Source organism: Ciconia boyciana, chromosome 3 (assembly GCF_034638445.1).
Source record: "Ciconia boyciana chromosome 3, ASM3463844v1, whole genome shotgun sequence".
NCBI lineage: Eukaryota > Metazoa > Chordata > Aves > Ciconiiformes > Ciconiidae > Ciconia > Ciconia boyciana.
Window position 1 is genome coordinate 1,047,145 of NC_132936.1, and position 23,015 is coordinate 1,070,159.

Here is a 23,015-nt window from a genome sequence, read left to right on the forward strand (position 1 = left end):
GCTCCTGGTCTGCTGCCCAGGGTATTTGCAGCACGGACCACGCTGGGCCACCGCTGCGAAGAGGACGGTGTCATACAGCAGCAGGTGGAGCAACTTCAAGCCCTTTTCTGTTCCTCCTCAGACAAGGTGCTGAGCACCTGGGGCTGTTACCACCAGCTCCACTGGGGCTCTTGTCCTTACACAAGTTTTGGGTTCCAGCCGTTCCTGGTGGGAGCTGCAGGTGACCGAGGGCTTGGGAGGGTCTGTGCTGGAGGGCTCCATGGGAGCTCATCCCTCAAGGTGAGGAACCAGAAATGGTGGGACCAGACCCTCCTCAGCTGGCCCGACCTGTGCCTGTGGCCAAGCAGTGGATCCCCTGTCTCTGCCTTGGCTGGGGGAGGAGTTGGAGAAAACAAAGCTGCTTGTTTGCTGCGGCGGTGGGGCTGCTGATGCCTCCTGGATGACAAAGATCTTTTCCATCCCTGTGCACAGCAAGGGCTGGGCCCTGCTTTCTGAGAGGATCTGAGTAACCAGCAAGCCTAGCATGTCACCGCTCTCCTCAAGCAAACCTCCCCAAACTTAAATACTGTTGCACAACTTGCTCGTGATTCACTTTTCCCCTCCCCATGGCAAGATCTGGAGGGCATGCATCTGTGGCGTGGTGTTGCAACCCCCTCGGTTCAGCTGTTCCTGGCAAGCAGGCTCTGACAGCCGGGAAGAGGCTGCCGGGTCCTGCTGGCTCTCCCCTTCCACTGCATTCCTCCTAATTTGGTAATTACCCCTCGTCACATCAGATCAGTGCTCTCTTGAGATCAGGACAGTAGATCCTTGGGAGGATGTGGTGGGGAGAGCTGTGAGAACCGTTCCGCCTCTCCCTGGGCATGCCCAACTCTACCAGTCCTGCAGTGATGGTCTCCTGACCAGGACTCACTGAGCAACCAAGAGCAAGGGTGTCCTTGTCCTTGGCAGAGCGTCTCTTGCAGGACCAGCTCCCTCAGGGGCTAACATTTAACATCAGGGCCAGTCTTAGACATCAGAGGGAAAATACTTTGTCCTGGTTGCAGTGGGATATGCGAGACTTCATATTGCTTCCTCTCTAGGATCCTAAAAGATAAACTTCTTTGAAGTCCATTAACAAACTCTCTAGGACAAAAGGTTATTGTAAACAGTGGTGCAAACATCTAGCGATGCGCTTCTGCTGATAAACCTTTGGGGACTGACTGGAAGCCGCCTGCCCGTGGGTCCCCAGTCGGTATCTGTGGCAGCGCCTTCGCTGCAGAGCTCTCCACGGATGCTGGCGTTTTTCTCCTTATCTGCTTGGTTGTAGACAGGAAGCGTTTCGTACCGTGCCCTTAAACTGATCTAGCAAAGTGCTAAAAATAAACCTTCTTTGTGAAGCCGTGAACTCCTCCCCTATCTGCTGTGTCAGCTCCAGGGAGGACCTACTGCGAGAGTTCAAGGTTTCTTGAGACAGAGGCTTGTACCCCACTCATGGCGGGGGAAGCGTGCCTGCAAGTGGGAGCCGTGAAGGCTGAGAAATCAAAATACAAAGAAACCCGAGTGCCTGTCTTCAGAGATGTGCTAAGCCGTACTTTGGGAGGGGCTGGGTGGGAGGGATACGACTCCTCATATTAAACCTTTTGAGGTAACTCATCCTGCAAACAATGGGAAATTACTGATCGCAGACTACTTAATTATGTAAGTGAATTGCAATTAGCAGCGTGCTGGATCGCACCGTGGGACGGCTTGGGTTCGAACGTGTGCGAGCGCTCGCTTGTTTGGAAAGGGCTGCTCCTCCCCACGTTGAAGCGATGGGGTCTCTAGCAGCCCCCCGTGATGGGGCATTTCGAGTGGCTTCAGCGGTGACTCTGCAGCTTGGCTCTTATGGGAGGGTTCGCTCTCCAGTCCGGTAAGAGCGGGAGCTGTGACCAAACGCTCCGAGCGCCCTGGTAGCCACCAGGAATGATCTTCACTTCCGCCGGCGGTGTGACCCATCGCCCGCCGTGCAGCCGCCCGGGTCCATTGCGAACACACCACGTGCAGGAGGTCCCCGGGTTCCTCGCGGTGGCCGGGTCCCCGCGTCACCCGCTTCCAGCCCGTGGGTGTGTCTGGTTTTTGCTCCCCATTTCTGGCAGAGCCTGCACCAGGCTGCCGGGACGCCTCTCTGAGAGGGCTCGGCCCCAGCTGTTCACGGGAGCTGCGGGACGGTTGAGCTCAGGGCCCTGCTACGCCCTCGGTCTCCCGGTGCCACGGCGGTGCCTGTCCCCACCGGCGCTGGGCTCAGACCGGCTCTCGGCCGGTGGGTGGTCGCCGCAGGGCTGTGCTGACGCCCCTTGCCTTCCCCGGGGCGTGCAGGGCCCAGGCCCTGCGTCCCGGGCCTGGTGGCTGCAGCCTGACCCGCAGGCGGGCCGGTGAGGCTGGGCCGGGGCTGGCGGGTCCCGGGGCTGGGGACGCCGCCGGCCGCGGTGGAGGGTCCCTGAGGGGCTGGGGGCCGCGGCGGGGGCTGACGGGGCCCGGGGACACCGCGGAAGCGCTGCCGGGCCCAGGGCCCGACCCGGGCGGGGGGGCACCGGGGCCGGGACCCTGTGAGGGCCCGGCGCCCCCTCACCCCGCCCGCCGCCAGGGGGCGCCCCCCGCCCCGCCGCCCCCCGCCGAGGGTCGTGCTCGCGCCCTGTCCCCCCCGTGATGTCACCTCCGGGGAGCAGGCGAGACTGGCAGGGGGGCGTACCCAATGGGAGCCCCGGCGAGCAAGGCGGCCAGGCGGGACTTCCGCCGGCGGCCGGCCGGCGCAGGGGTGGGAAGGCGGGGCCGCCGCCCCCTCAGGCCCCGCCCCGCCGCGCGGTCGCGAGCGCGGGTGGCGTCACCACGCCGGGGTTCTGCGGCGGGCCGCGGGCGCGCGCGCCGCCCGCCCTCTCTCCCCCCTTGCCGCCAGGGGCGCGCGCGCGTGCTGACGTCAGGGCGTGCGCGCCCCCGCCTGGAGGCCTGCGCGGTTACCGAGCGGCGCGCGCAGCTTCGGCAGCGCCTGTGAGGAGCCGCCGCCGTCTGGGGGAGCCGCGCCGCGCCGGGCCGGGCCGGGCCGGGCCGCACCGAGCCGAGCCGAGCCGCGGGGTTATGAGGCCGGGCGCCGCCGCCTCCCCGTGAGGAGCAGCGGGCCCGTGGCGGCGCGGGGAACGCGCCAGGCGCCGGGGCCGCCCCGCGACAGGAAGCCATTTTGTGGGCCCCCTCCTCTTCCTCCTCCTCCTTCGCCGCCGCCCTCGCGAGCGGCGCGGCCGGTGCTGCCGGCCGGGGTGGGCGGGCGGACCCGCGGCGGGGGCGCCCGGTGAAGGAGGGCGGCGGCGGGGGGGGCGAGCAGGGGGCCGGAGCGGGCGGCGGCGGCCGCCGCGCCTCCCCATGGCGAAGAAAACCTACGACCTGCTCTTCAAGCTGCTCCTCATCGGGGACTCGGGGGTCGGCAAGACCTGCGTGCTCTTCCGCTTCTCCGACGATGCCTTCAACACCACCTTCATCTCCACCATCGGTCAGTGCCTCCGCCGCTCCCCCGGGCACACCCTCGGCCGGGCCCCCCTCAACCGGAGCCCCCTCCCCCGCCCCGTTCCCGCTCGGGTGGGCTCCTGCAGCCCAGCCCTGCCCTGCCCCCGGGGGCTGCAGCCCCGCTCTCTGCCCTGCCTCGCAGCTTTGGGGCGTGTTTTCTCCTCTTGTGTCAGCCCCCGCCTCCGAGTGTCCCCGCGGGTCCCCAGGGACCCCCTGTGTCCCCCCCACCCCCGTCCTTTCGCTTCCTTGCTCTGGCTGTCTACATGGAGTCCTCGGAGAGCCGGCCGCCCCGGTCACACCCGACACCGGCTTCGCCTCTGCTGCAGGGAGGCACGGTTTGGTTTCTCTCCGCAGTTGAGGGCAGCAGTTTTCTCCGCCGTGGGTGACCCTGAGCGACCCTCTCGTTCCCTCCCTGGGGGGTTGCCTTGGCAGCTTGTCCCCCACAGCCTCTGCCAGCTACAGCGAGAGCCCACCTGGCTCCTTCCGTCACCGGTTCATCTCTAGCCCCGGCTAGAGATGAGGCAGGTGGGGTTGCCATCCCTGCACAGTATCTTCATGGCTACTGATGTGGCTTGGCAGAAGTGATTACACTTGTGGGTGGGGTCTGTTTTCTCACCCAACAAAGCTGTCTTTCCCTTGTTTGTGAGCGAGCTGCCGGGCTTCTGGCAAAGCTGGCTTTCGCCCTTCATTGGTGTGCAGCTCCTGACTATGGTAGTTCCTTCGACATCGTGAAGGAGAGATGTGTATTTTCCTCGGCTTTCCTCTTTCATCTACACCGTGAGACAGGCCTTGTACTTAACATGCTTTCTCCCTAGGTTTATCGGAGAGTTTTGTTTTTCTTCTCCTGAACATCATCTTTTTTTGCAGATGAAGAGTTCAGGTCAGCAGCTTCTAACCTTCTTGGTGTCTGACTGGCAATTTAAGAGATTTCATGCCTCCGCTCTTTCTTGCAGTACCCACTGGTGTAACGTGTGCAGACAACTACTGTGCATCTGGAAAAAAAATCTTTTTTGGGGGGGTTGAATTGGATCTGGCTTTTTGTGCTTGATATAAATCCCTTAGATGATTGGCCATACAGGTGTTCACCAAGGGTAGGAGAGCCTAGAGTATCAGTGTCAATCTTAGTGCTAGGGGTAAGTATGCTCCTGCGTACTTCCTCACCAGTGTCGAAACATCACCCTAAAAATTGCAGCTCAGACCACAAGACAAGAAAAGACGCTCTTAAGCAAGGCTTGGGTAATTTAAAGTGAAAGAATGTATAGTTGGGACAACTAAGTGTCAAGACACAGTTGTGACCTAGAAGCTCTCAGGGCCTCAGCTCAAGGTTTTGCTTAATTGTTTTGGGGGTGTGTGTGACAGTTGCTGTATCTTGTCTCTTAACGTCGCATACCTTGACTATTGAAGGCTGTATTTATTTTGCTGCCGTGGCCGTAGTGTAATTCTGCGCTGCTTGGCAAATTCTCGCCTGGATCACGTGGCGTTTGTTGCTTTCTGAGTTTGCTGGGAAGGTTTATTTCAATTCTCAAAGTAAAAAATAGTCAACATCTTAGTTAAGAAGTTAGCAAATATATGGTGGCTCTTGCTCCAGAGAACTTGTGCATTTAGTGATTAGTGATTTTAGTAATTAGTTCTTCGTCTATATCACTGCAGGTTCTGAGTGTTCAAGCAGAGTATCGTCAGGTTCAGTGGCAAGGGTGCACGTGCAGAGTTTGGAAGCATTTCTGAACAAACCAATTTAGACCAGTAGGTATTTCTGGAGTATGCAAAAGGAGACTGTAGTGCATGTACACTGGAAGGCAAACAAGCTTTATTTCCTAAACTCTGAACTAAATGCCTAGGTATGGTAGCCGTGAACACCACTTGATGACTGGCTGGTGTGTCAGACTTGCATCTTCACAGTGGAATTTAGTGGATTTTGGGGTACAAATAGGGTTTCTGTGTGGGAAATGGTGAATTCCAGGTGCTTAACTGCCCAAAGATGTCTTAAATGTATTGTTTCCCTAGTTCTTCTGTAAGTATTTGGTTAATGAGGAAACCTGGTGGGAAAGTCCTGTGCAAGCAGCATCAGCTGAAAGGGAGACTCTATGTTAGCACCTTTTAAAAAGCAGCCCATCCACACAGGAAGAATCTTGAACTGGGTTAAAACACCTGTCTGCTTAGTTGTTCTCCACGTTATTACAACAAAGCAATTGAGTAATCTGCCTGAAAATACATTATCTCAAATTACCACCGGTAACTACAGTTTTTAGACTTTCTCTGCTGCAGCGGTGACAGCAGCAATGGCAATCCAGGAACATACCAGAGAGCCTGAAAAGGTGCTTTGCCTGGTGGTACCTGCTGTGATAAATCCTGCTGTGGTAGCTGCATGACTTGGGCTGGTTTTGCAGCCGGAAGAGAGTTTCAGGAAAACCCTCAGATGGAGTCTTTGACCTGTAGCAACAAGGAAATACTATTTCCAAAGCACTTGTGTACACAGTAGGTGACATTGAAGGTGACTGGCTTATTGGCTGAATCTCTCCTTATATTTAAAAAAAAAAACAAAACTTGGTACCTTGTTAGCTCTGATTCATGCTTCTGTGTTTACACGGAGCGCTCCACCAAGAACCAGAGATAGGCAAGCACGTAAAATGTACAGTAGTACTGATGGCTGTAAGCAGGGACTGGTTCAGTCTTTATAGCAAAAGGTGGGTCTTGAAGAATATTGAAACTAGCCCGTGTATGTAAACTACAAGTGGGGGGAAGCATTTGAATTCTATAAAACCAAAGGCTTGTCTACATATGTAAGTGAAGACACAATAATAATGCATTTCTGCTTCACATTAGTAACTTGTATTCACTTACTTTCACATTTTAAGAACTGATTAAGCATGATCTATGATGGCAGTTTGGATATAATTTACTATATGTGTGATTTGGTATACTCTCTTTTAACATTTTACTGTGAATCACTTCGATCTAATATTTCCTGCTAAAACAGCAGTTAAGCTTTTGGATGTGATGAGGTGCCCGTGTGAATGACTTCATTACCCTGTCTAGAGGTACTATAAATAATCCAGATGGCTCTTCCGCAAGAATCCCTAAGTCATCGTAACCTCCCTGGAGAGAGCAGGGGCCTTGTCCTCAAATGCTGTGTTGCTGTTTTCAGGTAGAAGGGGAATAAATGATAAAGACTTAGTCTGTCATAAACCATCCTTATTTTTAATAGCTCTTCAGTAATCCTCTGGTGCAAAAATCATTTTTGTGGTATTTTTTTTGAGACATGGTGGTGACTTTTCAGTTGTGCTCTACGGATACTGTACAGTTAGGGCAGGTCTGTCGGCGGTAGCTGTTCCTCTGGGCAGTGGTGTTGCTCCCTAGTGCTCCTAAGCACTGGAGGCTTCTCTTAAACGGGCTGCTGCCTAGTGTCCCCTCTCCCCAAACGCTGCTAACTTTAGTAGTTTCTATGCTGCCTCTCATGCTACCAGCAGATTTTCTTTATTTTTAATATTAAAAATGTTAGTATAAGTAGCTTCCAGTCAATGTATTCTTGAGATCTTAATTTTCTTTAGTAATTTTTTTTGTTGGCATTCAGCATGTCAAGTTGATGACAGCTTGAAGTGAACTGTCGAAAAATGATCTGTCGGAGCGCTGCGGGCACGCTTTGTGAAGCTGTTTAGGGTCAGCAGGTAGAGCTCTGGCCTTTGCTGCCTGGGCATAAGCAGGTAGAGAGGGCCGTTCTTGCAAGGATGCCTGTCTAAAAATTTGAATGTCAAAACTGAACTCAAGCATATAATTGCTATTGTTTGACTAAGTAAAATGCAAATTAAGATGAGTCACAAAAAATGTTTTCCCATGAAATCTGACTACCTCTAGTAATGTGCTGAAGAGAACAAAGCGTATGTGATCATTGTGAGATTCTCTCTAAGTTGCTCCTGCTATAGGTACAGCTTTCCTGGATCTTAACCCATACTGAAGGTGCAGTTGCATTCTGTGTTTCTGGTCTTTACTCATGCTGACTGCAACTCGACAAATCCAGAGAGGGAGGAAAAGCAGTATGATTTTTGAGGTTTGATCACCCCATATTTATTCTGAACATGGCAAGGTCTTGATGCCAAAGCTGCGCTAGGAGTGTGCAAAACTGTATTGTTTTAAATGCAAAGGTATATGAAAAATACTTTCTGATTAAATCCTGTTTTTCTCAGGTTTTTTTATTATTATTATTTCTTTGGCCTTTATTAGAAGTGATTTTGAGTTGCTAAGCGCTTGCTTTGGAATCATTGCATATTGGTACATTTAAGCGGTGAAATTTTTTAAAATCAATCCTCAGATATCAAAAATAGTAAATATAACAAGTTTTGTTGTACATCTTGTGAGGATTTGTTTGCCCATGATTGTGATATGTTAATATTGGGAAGAAAGGAGTCCCAGATAGAGAATGGGGAAAAACTCAGCAGATTGTGGGAAAACAAACTAGGCAGAAATTACGTTTTGAATTCTGAAAATGCTTTCAAGCTGTATGGTAGTTGCAATGAAGTTTGAAAACCAGGTAGTTTCTGGGGTCCAAAAAGAGCATTACTACAGCAGTTGAAAGTACTGGCTTGCTTTTTCCTTATATTCCTTTTCTGTCTCATATCTATAGCTTGTCAGCTTGCAGGAGCAGCAACCAACTTGGAGTTCTGTTTATATTGTGCATAGGCTGTGGTTCAGTCCGTATTTGACTCCTGGCACAGAGCAAGTGAATTAGAAAAAAACGAAACAAAAACCAAACCAATGACACCACCCCACACCCCACCCCCAAACCTCACCCCAACTCCTGTTCATTCGTTTCCATGACAGGGGATCCAGAAATCATCAGGCAGCAAGAGATGCAAAAATCGTTTCTATGCATAAGTAACTGAAATGTAAAACTTGCTGTCATGGGAAGTTTTGGAGGGAAAATATAAATGGGTTCAGAATGAAAGTAGAAAATAGAAGTGAATGCATTGGTGGCTGTTAGATGTGATGGCCTGGATGCGTTCTTGAACTTGGGAGTCCCCTCAGCTCTTGGTTGCTGGAGGTGGAACGAGTATTCTTTGGCCTGGAGAGAGTGGTTCTCCTCACCTCTGTCTGCTGGGATGCCCAGGAGAAGGGTTACAGAGCAAATTGGACTGACTGTGTGATACCGTATGATTGAGGGTGTTTGGTGGTGTTTTTGTTTTGTTTTAATCTAGGGCCATGGATAATGAGCAGCAATTTGGCTTCTGCATCCCTCACAGTGCTGATGAGAAGTGTGTGGATAGCTGTACTGTGAAGAGCTGAGGAACTGAGCTGGCTGGAAACTTTTTTTTTAACATTGCTATTTTTTCAGCTGAGCTGGATCAGTTCCCCGATCTGGCTTCTTATGTTACTATATAAATCTCTACTGGCAGAGTGGATAGGGTATCTGGGGACGTGGAAACACCGGAATAGGTGGTACTTGTACTGATAAGTTACTTGCGAAAATTCACGTTAGGGTTGCTGTTCCATGCTAACAAAGCTCTTGGCAGCGGTGCCAGTGCCTTGTGTTCCCTCCTCCCTGCCCCCAGTATGAAACAAACCCTAAACTGGGCTTGCTCCTCTCCCTGTGCTTCTGCTGTCACTGCCTCGGGGCAAAACCAGCTGGTGAAGGTTGAGAACGAGAACTCCTTAGTCGGGCACATACCTGTGCGGTGGCAGCACAGGACATGTAGCCCTGCTGCTCCTTTTTCTGTTTGTCCTTGCACTGGCGTGCTATTTATGCTCAACTGAAACTAATAGGCAGCTGTTACCTAAATGTGCGAAGTACGATCAGGAGACGTGGAGACAAATGGGAAGGAGCATGCGGAGGCTGGCTGCTCCAATTAAGCCAGTGCTGTGTCCAGGAGGAGACAGAACTGTCGCTTCAACAGTAAGTGGCAAAGATAAAGAGTGGATGAAGTCGCTAATGTTTTTTAAGGTAAAGTGTTTCAGATTCGGAGTGCAGGCCTGTAGCTTGTGACAGGCTGTCCAAATAATCCATGGTCTGCTCTTGAATTTTACAAGACCAAACGAAATGCCTGTTGACGTTGGTAGAAAACTTGCTCAGGAACTGATAGGCAGGGATGCAACCTTCATTTTAGAAACCAAGTACTGTTTTTTTTAGTGTGTTGTTGAGTGATAAGCACAACTGGGGGGTGCAGAGAAGTGATTTCCTCTTGACTTACCTCTTCCGAAAGATAAATCTGTTACTCCCCTCTCTTTATCCTGAGAAAATCCTTAATCTTTTCTACCCTTAAAGTTAATATTGATATTTAATTAGAGGATTGGTTGAGAGTCTATTGATAAATACTTCATCAGGGGATAGAAAAAAAAATCCTAAGTTGAAGGGGTTTTTTTTAGCTTGTGCTAAGCAGATGTTGCTGCCTGTAGTCCAGCGGTGCTGCATGCGTGGGTTTTGTCTTGGCAGGCCACACTCGCTGTACCCGCTCCCGGCAGCCCTTGGGAGCAGGGTCTGGGCCACTTCCACCATTTGGGTGGCAACAGCTTGCTCTTGTCCTCCTACTTGCTGGAGCTGTGGAAGGGCAGCGTGTTCTTGCTTGTTAGCAGCGGCGTGGAAGAAAGAGCAGGAGAATCTTGGGAAGGATGGTGGCTGGGAGCTGGCTGCTCCTGCCAGGAAACTTCATCCCGCCTGGGGCTGAGAAATGCCTGGAAGGACATTGGATGAGAGCAGGTTGCACGGATTCTCCCAGCAGCAGCAGCCAGTGCCTGTTTTGCTACGTGACCTTCTGACAACATGTGGAGAAGGGTTTTGTGTAACCCTTGCGAGGGGGTAAGGTACTTCAGAAACACTTTGTGAAGAATGGGCTTGTCGAATTCCCAGTGCTTTGGGAATTCCCTGTCTGGCCCTGGGGAAACAGGAAAGGGTCCAGAGCTGCTGCTGCAAGTTTTCTTGAATGTTTAGTGTTTCAGTACAACTTAACTGTGTGGGTTTTTCTTTTCTGTGTGGGTTTAACTAGAAGTCTCTGCATGTTTTTTTTCTTTTCTATAGATAAAACAACTCGAGGCTTTCTTTCCCACTGGGGTTGTGACTGTTTTATACTGCATAACCTGGAGAAATACCCGTTTCTGTCTTGCATTTCCAAAATCTGACTTAACGCTCTCTGAGAGGTCTGCTTGCTTAATTGCCGTTAAGTATGGAGTACCTACACTGACACCCATACCTGTACAGCTTTTTCCTCAAGGATGCTTTTCAAACTGGTATTTTTTCATATTCAGACTACTGATTAGCTCTACGGATACCAGATATGCTGAAGCAGTTGTTGGATTGGGGGGAGTGCTGGAAACAGTCTCTTCCCGTTAACGTGGGTCTGGTGTGGCGTGCTGGGAATTCCTTTAGTACTGCAGTCTGACAGGGCTGTGATCAACATCATAGAGTCACAGAATGGTTTGGGTGGGAAGGGAACTTTAAGGGCCATCCAGTCCAACCCCCTGCCACGAGCAGGGACATCTTCAACCAGAGCAGGTTGCTCAGAGCCCCGGCCAACCTGCCCTGGAATGTTTCCAGGGATGGGGCATCGACCACCTCTCTGGGCAACCTGGGCCAGTGTCTCACCACCCTCAGCGTAAAACATTTCTTCCTTAGATCTAGTCTGAATCTCCCCTCTCTTAGTTTAAAACCATCACCCCTTGTCCTGTCGCTTCAGGCCCTGCTAAAAAGTCAGTCCCCATCTTTCTTACGAGCCCCCTTCAGGTACTGGCAGGCTGCTGTAAGGTCTCCCTGGAGCCTTCTCTTCTCCAGGCTGAACAACCCCAGCTCTCTCAGCCCTTCCTCACAGCAGAGGTGTTCCAGCCCTCTGACCATTTTCGTGGCCTCCTCTGGACCCGCTCCAGCAGGTCCATGTCTTTCCTGTGCTGAGGACCCCAGAGCTGGATGCAGCACTGCAGGGGGGGTCTGGCCAGAGCGGAGTCGAGGGGCAGAATCCCCTCCCTCGCCCTGCTGGCCACGCTGCGGGTGATGCAGCCCAGGACACGGTTGGCTTTCTGGGCTGCGAGCGCACATTGCCGGCTCATGTCCAGCTTTTCACCCACCAGTACCCCCAAGTCCTTCTCCGCAGGGCTGCTCTTAATCCCTTCATCCCCCAGCCTGTATTGATACTGGGGGTTGTCCCGACCCAGGTGCAGGACCTTGCCCTTGGCCTTGTTGGTTCACATGGGCCCACTTCTCCAGCTTGTCCAGGTCCTTCTGGATGGCATCCCATCCCCCAGGCATGACAACTGCACCACTCAGCTTGGTGTCATCTGCAAACTTGCTGAGGGTGCACTCGATCCCACTGTCCATGTCATTGATGAAGATATCATCCTTAGTGGGAGGCTGTCTTGGCCCAAGATCTGAGCTTCAGAACCCTTAAAAGACGTGGTTACGGAGATGGGTAGTACTGTGATAACTTCAGGCGTTTACCCATTGTAGGTCAGGGTATGGTACCACTGACTTGCCTGTCCTTTGGTTTATGAGGCTATCAGAAGGTTCTTTAAAGTTGGTCTGTCAGGTTGTGTCATTTGTGGCTTATGAGATCAAACCCTTGTGTCAGTTTCATGGCAACATTCACTGAACAGTATGCACCTGGTCCAAATAAAAAGTTATTTTGCCTTCTGAGATGGTTATGTCTTAACTTGGTCTCACCAGCATTTTAGTCTTCTAGAGTAAAGGTGATTTTACACTTTACTTCAGGTGTTCGGTTATTAACTTCAGGTGTATGAATTAACCTATTGATGCCTGACATGTTACCTGTTCTTCCTCACCACCAAATGTCATTGGCAGCTGACTTCCCTGTAGGTAACTAACTTGATTGCACTTCTTAAATTATTTCCATAAATGTCTGAACCTTGATGGTTTAAAAAAGCCGAAAATGTTGGTAGCAATATCTAGATGTTCCCAGTTCCTTAGGTAGCGATCTTAATTTTACACCCTCCAAGGCTTGCTGCAGTCTGTGTCTTATCCTCTTCCCTTCCTTTTCTGAAATGGGATTCCTCTAGCATAACTAGCTCGTTAAAAGCCAAACTGTCAGCATGGGCTAGCTGTGTAGGCTCCTTCTGTAACTGGGGCGAAGGAAAATAAGAAACTCCATCCATCTGAACATGGCAATATGTACGCATGCCTCTCTGTCACTTTAGAGGAAGCTTGGATGTGTAGCTTAAATATAGCTGTCTAATTGTTGGTTAAATGAGTCCCACCAACGCTTCTGTTTCATTAACCATACTGTGAAATGCTTTCATCTCAACATAACTTTTTGATCTTGCCAGTAAACAACAAATTTTTTAATTTTTTTTTAGCTGCTCAAGTTTCTGGCAAAAACGAAGATAACTACTGGCTAGTTCTTTGGGTTTTGTACTTAACATTGGTATGTCTGGGACAGCAGGCAGCAGAAATGTGAGTTCTCTGGAAAATCCAATGCTTCTTATTCCTACTTCAGTGACCAGGACTAGCGAACAGAAATGCTGGTGGTGCATGGAAGGGGGCTCAAAGTCCACCTGCAACAGTGTTAGACTGCTAGTGTCTGCTCAGTCGTGGTGGCCATGTGCCACAGGGCACTTGAGACCTTGACACAGCCGGAGAACCAGGAGGATGCGGCTGCCCAGGTTTGGGTCCCAGGCGTTCGCTGCGGTGCTGCCTGAGGCTGCTGCTGAGGGCAAGAAGCAGTGGACACAAGTCACAATGGGGAAAATTCGACCTAGGTATTAGGAAGAAATTGTGATGAGGGTGGTCTGTGACTGGAACGGAAATGTAGAGAGATGATGGGATTGCCATCCTTGGAGTAATGAAAATATTTCTAGAAGAGAACCCAGGCAACCTGAGTCAAGGTGGCCCTGCTGTGGGGAGTTAGAAGCGCACACTCCGTGCTCCACAGCCTGCCTTAGTCTCGCTGTTGGTCCTGGGTGCCAGGACAGGACCTGGGTTGGAGGTGGGAATTCTCAGTGTGTGTCAGAGCTGCTGCTGGATACCATCAAAAGCACTACAGTCTGGAGAGATTCCTGCTGGAGGTCTCCTTTTGATCTTCAGAGCAGTAGATAATGGCCACCAGCTTTGTAAAGAGTTTCTAACAAAGTAGTTTCTTAAGAGGTAGAAGAAACAACTGATAAAGAAGGCATGTGATGTCTTGCTCAGAGCAAGTGCAGGTACTCCTCACCTAGCTTTTGCAGGAGCTTCAGCGCTGCTGCCGAATCTGAGCAGGCACCTCTTTGGTCAGAGCTGCTGTCAGCGTTGTGGTTTCTCACCTTGTAACTTACGGTGCTGCTGGTCCAGCTGTTGGTAAAACCCTGCTTTAACCTCAATTCTTTCTGCGTAAATCCGGATGTTATTTTCTAACATAGTTCCTTTCAATATTGTAGTCGGATGCTTAGTTGCAGAATAGGGATGTGGGATACAGGGAGCTAGAGCAGGTCCTTTGCTGAGGCGGATGGCTGACTGTGTGGCTGCTCCTGGCTCCCTTCAGTGCAGAGGGAAATGGGTTTATTCCATGCGAACTGAAACCAGGAGTCTCTGTGCTTGCCTTGCAGGTGAGCATCTCTTCCCGTCGTCTTGAGGCACAATGCCTTTTCACTGGAGTTGAGAGTTGGCAAGGTGCTAGCTTGAGGCTTTTTTCTTCTTGTAGATGAGATGTAGCTAACCTCGTTACAGTGTACAGCAAACTAAAGAATCCAAACAAGTCTTACGGCCTCCAGTGCTGCCTTGGGAGAGGCCAATGTTTTGGGGTAGCAATAACTTTTGATTCTAGGCATGTCATGTGACATTCTTCCAGTTTCTTCCACCCTTTCAAAGGCACGTAATTCCTGTTTCTCAGGCTCTTTCTGTGCATTCAATTTGAGTGTTGCAGTACTGGTAATAGCTAAAAAAGGTGATAAGACTTAATGAGAAATGTGATGCTTCTGGGCAATATTATAGCCTTGCTTTTTTTCTTCAATCTTTTTTCCTGCTAATTAGCTTGACAACACTGACGTTCATCTTCTCACTTGCTGGAGAACTTATGGAGGTTGGGTGGAAACATCTGGTGGTATAATACTTGATCTCCTCCAAGAGTAGGGAGGTGGAAGAACTTTGACGGTCACACTGTGCCATATAGTTCTGATGCTTACGGTGTGGAAATTGTCTTCAGATTCCTAGAACTTGGTGTAAACCAAAGATAAATACCTGCTGCCGTGCTTTGACTCTGTGAAGTCTCTGTGTTTCTTGATGCTGAAGGTTCATCAGTCAAAGCTTTTTATGCAACGTAGGTATTGCAGTATATGTATAAGTTGATATTCAGTAACTAAAGACATCCTAAATAATATGGCAACTGCTTCAGTTAAATACCTGTGAAATTGCACAGATGTAGTGCAAGGAATGGAGCTTTGGAGTTGAACAGACTAAATTTAACACTAGACACAGTGCCATTCTTTGGAGTCTCTGTAGGAAATAATAGGTGTGTCCTTAACGGGCAATTCGGTATTGAAAATTCTGCACAGAAAGGGCTGGGTCACAGCTTATCTCCAGCCTTCTGTGAATGGGAATGATGCTTAGATAGCATCTGAGACTGCAGCGCTTGGTGCTTTAGTAATGTAAACGTGTCTCTAATGCCAACAATGACAAAACTTGCTGCTGTGGTGTAGCCTAGGTAGCTTGAGTTAGGGTATTTTAATAAATAATGGTAATATTTTCTGTTTGTAATGAAAGAAACCTGGTTGTCCAGCAATAAGTGGTCACTTAAAAGCACATGCCCTCTTTTCAGTGGGTTGTAAAAGGCAGCTCGTAGCCTGTTTCACCGGAGAAAACATTTAAAAGTCCAAGTGCAGTAACTACCTGGCCCTCATAAAACTGCATTGACTTAAAATCTTTGAAAAAACTTCAGGCATACTGTGAAGTGTGTAAAGCATTGCAAGCTTTAAGTTCTCAAATGCTGATAGTGACTCCATCATGCAAACAAATGTCAAAATCTGGAAACAACTGGAGAATCTCTCACTCCTCAGTTTTGCTGTTAAAGGTTTGAAATCCTTGTGCAGTACCTGTGAGGGTGTTCCAGTGTATGTTGTGTCTTTCATCTGCTGGCACGGCTGCAACTAATTAAATGTAGGTCAGTGGGTTCAACGGGAAGTGTACGTTCCAGCAAGTTGCCTGGTCTGAAAATGTAAGTGATGGTCTGTCCTTCCTTTCTTCAGTAGTTCTAGCAGTAAGGAGTTTTAAATACTGAAACAGGGAGTAACAATCTGAGTTTCTGGACTGCAGTAAGTCATCGTTACGGAAGCTGGGAAGGCGGAGAGCTTCTGGGGTGCTCTTGAGCTTCGCAGCATTTATAACAGGTTGACTGGCTGAATCTTTTTTATGACCTCCAAGACACAGTACCTGCCGATTTGACAAAGCTAATGCTTTTCCTGAATGAATCTACTTCCCTTTGTTTATGTATTACCTGTCTTGTCAATCTGACGAGTATAAATTAGCCAGGGTGAGTGTTAACTCAAATTTTATTTTTATGTAACTTGAGGACAAAATCACTGTTACAGCAAGTAGTGACAAATTTTCTGTTTCATAAATAGAAGCAGTTTATGTGAAAGCAGATTCATGTACCATATTTATTTTCTAGCTAACAAATACAGCAAAAGAAGGCTAAGACAGGTATGAGGACTGAATTAATTTACTGTAATTGAACTTGAACATACTTAGCGCACACGTTCAGTGGCTTGCAGCAGAATTCCAATTAGTTGTGAATTTTTGTGTGGACTATCAGCTTGCTGGAGTCCAGACCTTTCCCTGCCATGATTTTAGGTGTGGGACCTAATGGGCTTTCCTGACAAAGGGATTCACGGGGAGATGTGGCTGCTTCATGTGATGCCCTCTTTAAAAATACATGCTGGTAAAGGTGGCTGGCAGAACTCTGCTGGCTGGCAGAACTCTGCTGCCTGGGCCAGAAGTTTATTGAGTATATTAGAAAATGAAAGATGTAATGGCAGAGAATTAAATCAGCCCTCAAACCTGTAATTAACTGCCACTAAGCAGAGATTGTTGCTGCATGGGAGCAACTCTGAAGTAAGTACTGTTTCTTGCTAGAACTTCATTTCCTTTTTTTTCTTCCCCCGTTACTACCTTATGAATAAAAACCTTACTGTCTCTCTTGTCTCTTGGTATGCATAAAATATCACTAAAATAGTTCCTTTGTTCATTTTCTTCTGTTTTGTTTGTGGGAGCCTTGTGTAAGGTTTAGCTGCTGGAATAACAAAATGATAAAGTTTCTTTTTTCTGGAAGAAGTAACTGCTTGTGTTGAAACTGTATGTGGTCTCATAGATCTAAGTGGCAGCGTAGGTGGTGTCAACAGGAAGCTTTAGTTCTCTTTCTGAACAGAGATTTTTTTACATGTAAATTTGAACTGTACTTTCACATGACTTCTGAAACTCCTTCCCTGGAGGGAATATGGTTAAGTGAAGAGAAATCCCATGGGACCCTCGCTGGTTCATCTGCTTGCTTTGTGTGGCCACCTCAGATCTTTCCGCACAGCATGCTATATCGAGGACTGCCTAACCCTAAGCGTTATAGGCTGTATATGGTTAGACTTCACCAGACAAAAGTTGCATTAATGCTTACAAATGAGATGAAGGCATCTGAGGAGGAGAGGATGAGAAGGCTTCATAACTGGTTCTGGCCTGAGAAATGGTTTTTGTCCCTGTCGTATGTGACGGGTTACTTGCACCAAAGTGAGACTCTGAACCTTCGTCGTTGTCTGGGATCTCAATTTTAGTCTACTTGGCACAAATGGCAGGTAGACTCACTGCACCCAGAATTCATGGCAGCTGTGCTTTGAACATGCCTACTGAACTGATGGCCAAGTTAAACATGCCACAACCGTTGGAAACGTCTGTCACTTGATGTCCAGAACCTGGTGTCTGCATCCATTTTATTGGGAAATGGTCCTTGCCCTGGTTATCTCCTGAACTTTGCCCAAGCCTTGATACGGACAGTGCTAGCTCTCAAATCAAAACCGTGCCACAAACACATAGCCCACTGGCTGAAGTTCTGGTCCTGGGAACTTCCCTTGCCGTCAGCTGACCCGCTGCTAGATGTGGCCGTAGCGTGCTGTGCAGCGTTCCGTACCCTGGAGGGTTCACGGGCATAGCTATGGCAGTTCAAGAGCTTGCCCAAAGTCCCCTACCCTGTTGCTTTGCCCGAGGTAGAAAACCATGTTGTTCTTATGTACTGCCTCAGCTGTCTCCATCAATTTAAACCGCTGGTGGTGCATTTGTTAATCACCCAAAAGTGTGGCTTGAATTGCTGAGGCGTGAATGCCTGTGCTGTTGTCGCTCCCTTTGAACATGGAGGAGGAGGTGACACCTCTCAAGGAAAGGTTACTTAAAACTGGGTTTTTTTGAGCTCTTGTAGATTTAGCTTTAGTTTGTCAAGACACCTTTCCCTACAGACATCTAGTCAGGCACCTCCAATTAATGTTTTTAAGCTCATATACCTTAATTCATCCCTTGGAGGAGTCATTATCTGCACTTAACAGGAATGCTGTATTTTGTTCTAATCTTTGCAAATAAACATCATTACTACCTTTTTGTTCGCAGGTCAGTATTTAAGTGGATGCAGTAGATGGAGTAAGGGAGCTGGAACTTGAGATACATGTAAAATTCTTAGTAAATCACTGTCCGTGTCATTGTTGAATGAGGCAGTGCCATTTTAAGTTCCTTCCAAGTGGGTCCACGTGATGGGACCTCGACTCCGACTGTGTGCTGAATAGTACTGGTGCCTTTCTTACCTTCTGATTATTTGGATTTGCTGTTTTTATTCCAGGTATGGGGATGAACAGCACTTCACACTGTAATCAATCTATTAAACATCTGAACAATGGCACTTGAAGAGAAGCAGCTTCACGGGATTCTTGACGTGTTGATACTGTTTGCTTCCTTCCAGCCTTGTGGCTTCCGAGACCTAAATGTGTGGATGTAATATGTATTTTTTAAAAAAAAGTCTTACTGCTTGTGTTCCAGCTAATATAAAGAATTTACGTCTGCAAATATCAGTGCATAACAGCAAGGTAATGGACTTCTCTATTGGAGGGGAGTAAAGTGAAACGAAAGAGATGTGAGGATTTGTTTCTGAAGATGGTTAACTGTTTAAATACAGGTGACAAGAATAGTGGAGGGGCGGAAGGTCATGGTTGCTGTGTAGGTGCAGCAACCTGGTGTATGGAGAGCAGACGACTCACCACACCTCTGTCTCCTTGATTATTTGATTTTTTTTCTCATGTATTTATTTTTAAATACTGCCCCAAGTGCTCTTAAAGAGTTTCTGGTAGCAACATTGACTTCTGTGATGATTTATTCCAGGATTAACATGTACATGTTAACTTGTGATTTTAATATAAATCTCTGAAGAATGATTGTTGAGGGGGTTTCAGGTGAGGCTAGTAATGAGAGAAAAATTTTGGTGTGCTAGAAGGCTGTAGTCTTGACCTAGATTTAATATACATCCTTGAAACGACTTGATGCACAAAGGAAGCTTGCATGCTTACAACTCACTGCCGCTTTGAAGGGAAATGGGAACACTTCAAAAAGAATTTCAAGTTGGGAAAGTGCCCTTCACTCTTGCAGTTCTGAATCTCGTAATTCTGAACATTGTTGTTCATCTCTGAACTGGCTGGTGGCTGCGGGCGGAATATGAGGCGGAGTGCTCGGAAAACTCTGGCGAGGCAGTTGCAGGTGGGGAAGCAGCAGTGCAGCATGAGGATCCCCCCGTTTCTGCAAGCGGTGAAGAGGTGAATGAATTCACAGTATGTGGCCCTTCCCAGATAAGAGGTCAGCTGGATAACAATGGTCTTCTATTGTTGGGGGGGGATTAAGCCAGATATTTTGGGGGATATAAGCCACAGGACTGGATTTGTCACCAAAATGAATATTCAGCTGAGTCCCCCTTATCAGTTAGCTGGTGTTGATTTGCATACATCAAATATCCCTGCAATGCCGAGTCTTACTGCAGTTCCTTGTTTGTTCGTGATGTGTGACAGCATTTGAAAACACAACAAATGCAGGCGTCTAGAATGGAAGAATGTAGGTCACACTAAGAAGCTGCTGTCTCGCAGTGTTGTCATCTGCTTCGTTAAGAATGGATTAATTGGTAGGAGATGATCTGGCAACAGTGCTACTGCTAATGTCCTGTGTTCTCCCTTACATCACCAACTCTGGAATTTATCTGTATTGATACGGTATTAGTGAAACATAGCCTGTGAAGACAGTTTTATAAAGATACTGAAAAATTGAAGATTCAGGAAAGAGCCATGGGGGTCGCTAGGAGGGGCTGATAGGACTTGATCAGTCTGTTGAAAAGGAAATACACTTTTTTTTTAAAGAATCTCTAGTTTAGCAAATGTGTTAAAAGCCAAAGGTAAGTGGATTGTTTGGATTTTGAGAATCTACTGCATTCCTAAAAATAGATGCTAGAATTAAATGGTGGTTTATTAAGATACACACCATCACACTAGCAAATATCACTGGGTAAGAATCTTTAGCTTATCTTTAGAGAGAGAGAGAGGTATGCTCATAATTACTTTTCTTGATACCTGCTCTAGAAAAATACCAATTTTCAGGATACTTCAGGTACCGTGGATCCCTAGCAGTTGATGATACAGTTATTGCCCCAGCAGTTTCTCTGCTTGTTGGTATGAATGTTACTAAGAAAACCAGTTCTGTGGAGCTGTTGCTATCAAGGTGGCATGGATTGAGGCTGGTGACCTCGACATAAAGGAATGAACGTTTACCCAGGTGATGGTTCATGAAGGTACTAAACCAAAGTATGCAGGGGGTTGTTCAGTGAACGGGTGGCTAGTAGAGCGCTTGGGGAAGGTCCTTTGGGAAAGGAGAGGTCGCTAGGTGATAGACTCAGTCTGAGGGTGGGAGGATTGACACCAGTGACTGGATGTGTGGGGAAAAAAATGTAACACTAATCATATCATTTGTGGCTCGTGGAATTACAATAATTAAATCACTTGTTTCTGTTACCATGGTCCTCCCATGCCTTGCTTGATGAAAACCGGGCTCTCAAACAGGACTCTTACCTTCGTGGATGTTTTCCCTTGCCCAGTTGTTGTGGAACTTTCTTAGACTACTGGAATTAACTAAGCGTACATTTCCTAAGGTTTCATGTAAGGTATGTGTTACTTTATTTAGATGCAACTTCTGGTGCTCTGTAAATGCTGAATTGTCACGACTTGAAACCTTGCAGAGCCGGAAGAGTGAGTTCGTGTTGCTGCTCTAGTTTGTACACTCTGCACTAGGAAAGTCTTAGTGCAGAGAAGATGAAACACTGAAATGCGTGAATTCACTGAATTTCTGTTTTACTACTGCATAAATCCATAGTCTGCTCATATCTTGAGTACTTCGTTACACTCCTGGTCACTGAATGTCAAAAACGATGGAATTAAAGGTTTAGAAGAGGCCAGCAAAGACAGCTAAGAGGCCATTTCAGTGTCACCTGCTCTGTTATTCCTGATGCCCTCCATGTTGATCCTGGGGGGCTGCTGCTGGTTCTCCTCATGGCCTTCTCCAGGCGGTGGCTCTGGGAGTCCTGCACTGCCTCGATTAATTTTCTGGGGCCCCTTTGCTCCGAGTGCTGAGGCTCTGCTCGCCAGTCATGGCACTGGGCTGCTGTGTCTGAACAAGTTATGTAGGTGCTCCCTAGCCTCCAGCTGAATAGGAGTCCTGAGTCATTGTAACTTTGGAGACTGCAAGGAGACTCTCATCTAAGTTTGTATCATGAATGATGGTAATCTGGGTTTTTTTGGTAAGTATTTATTTTAGGTCTGACCAGTGTGGTAGTAGCCTTTAGTGAAAATGACTGGGAATCTGCAGCATGGTCTAACATATCTGCTAAGTGTTGTCCGTCACCTGTGTGTAATGGGTACCCTGTGTTAGTTATAACTTCCAGCAGTGTTTTGCAGCAGTTTGTGTGGAGTTATTTTAGGCTAATAGCAGCAATCAGGTTGCCTGGCTCCATGTATTCAGCTGGTGAGAGATACCTGGTTGCCTCCTCTGTTCTCCATCTGCATCTGGCTGTGGTGTTCTCATGGGCACTGCTGAACTTAAATTTTTGGAAAGCAACTTACAAGCTTCTTGCTGTGTTAGGATATACAATTTTGGTTTTGCAGAGAAACTAAAATTACTTTGAGGGCCAAACAATAACTCAGTCATTGACTGATGGTTGCTACCCGGTACAGTTTTCTGCTCCTTTTGTTTTTCCCCTCCCACCTCTTCCCCTCTGCTAACCAGAACAGGCAGGCTCAGAATCATCATGTTAGTCATGTTAGAAAAAAGTTCTATTAATCTATTAGTTGTTAAACTTATTATTAATCTTCTTTTATATAGGTGCCTGATTTTTGCTTTGTCTTACAGCAGTGTTTGCTTGTAGCAGAAAATGTCCCTTCAGCTTTTGGAGTCGCCTGCAGTAGCTGGTGCACTTGCAGGTTTTAGTGTGGGGTTGAGGAAAAATAAGACAAAAGGAAAAGTCTTGCTGGAGAGTGTAGCTTGCTCCAGGCGTCAGTCTTGAGCTGTTGTCTTAGCTGCTTTTATTGAAATGAAGATGATAAAGTGGACTTGAGACACGTAAGTAACTTGCCCTGGTTGTAAGGGGAGGAACTGGCGCTGGGGTTGCAGTTCTAACTGTACTAACCAGAACTTGTGTGCCTGTCTGTGTAAGAGCTTTGCTTCTGGCCATGCAACTCCTGCCTTTCACCCCACTCTTCCCCAGCTCCCCACCTGCAGGTGGAGGACACAGCATGGGCAAGCACTGTGGTGAAACCTGAGGTACCTGGCTCCGAAATGGGCCACCTAAAGATAGTCCAGACCAGAGGCCTCTGTAGCCCGCGTGGGCTGTCTGACCTGATTGTGCATCCTGTGGTAGGTAGCGTTGTGGCGGGCGATCCGTGATGGACTACAGCTCTCCGGGAGGGCCACGAAAGAGGTCGGTGGGGCTGGGACGCTAAGGGGGCCCTGAGGACTTGCGTGAGTTTTGCAGAACTTGCATTCAGTGATCTTGGTTTTCACCTTTCCAAAGCAAGCGGGGAGCTGTTTGTTTTATGTGGAGGTTTGTGTTAAACAATACTACTTTTTCTGTTTCTTCAAAGAATTCATTGCCGTGCATAAATGTAGAAAAGATCCATACAGGTACTGATACACATACAAGTGTGTATATATGGGACGCTGGAGATATGTCTGTTGTATGTATGTGTACACATAAACAAAAGAAAATCAGCAGATAAGCGTGCATGTGAAGTGAGCTTTCTCCTGAAAGAGGAAGACTAGCTGTCTTATTCACTTAGTTACTGTCTTGTTTACTCATGAGATTAAATGTATTTGAAAGCTGGAGAGGAGGGTAGATTCAGTACTGTAAAACCAAGAGGTGTAGAGCTGCCATGATAACTCTTTGTACATCCTCCTACAAAAGCACGAGCAAAATTAGTATTGCCTGCCAAGGTTAGACTGAGAGCACTGTGTGTTTGCACCTTGTCGGACTCTAAAGCATTGATAGGCTTCTCGTTTG

At 48.0% G+C, this 23,015-nt stretch overlaps 1 protein-coding gene across 2 annotated transcripts in view; it reads left to right on the forward strand.

Moving 5' to 3' along the window:
• Positions 1 to 2,930: 2,930 nt before the first annotated feature.
• The window catches only part of RAB10 (RAB10, member RAS oncogene family), a 53,182-nt gene continuing 33,097 nt past the window's right edge, over positions 2,931 to 23,015 (forward strand). Inside the window, exon 1 of one of the 2 annotated variants that reach the window (XM_072858139.1) lies at positions 2,931 to 3,496. In XM_072858139.1, the coding sequence (XP_072714240.1) occupies positions 3,370 to 3,496 (127 nt within the window). In that variant the 5' untranslated portion in view covers positions 2,931 to 3,369. The remainder of the gene's footprint in view (positions 3,497 to 23,015) is intronic. The other variant, XM_072858138.1, reaches the window with a different exon arrangement.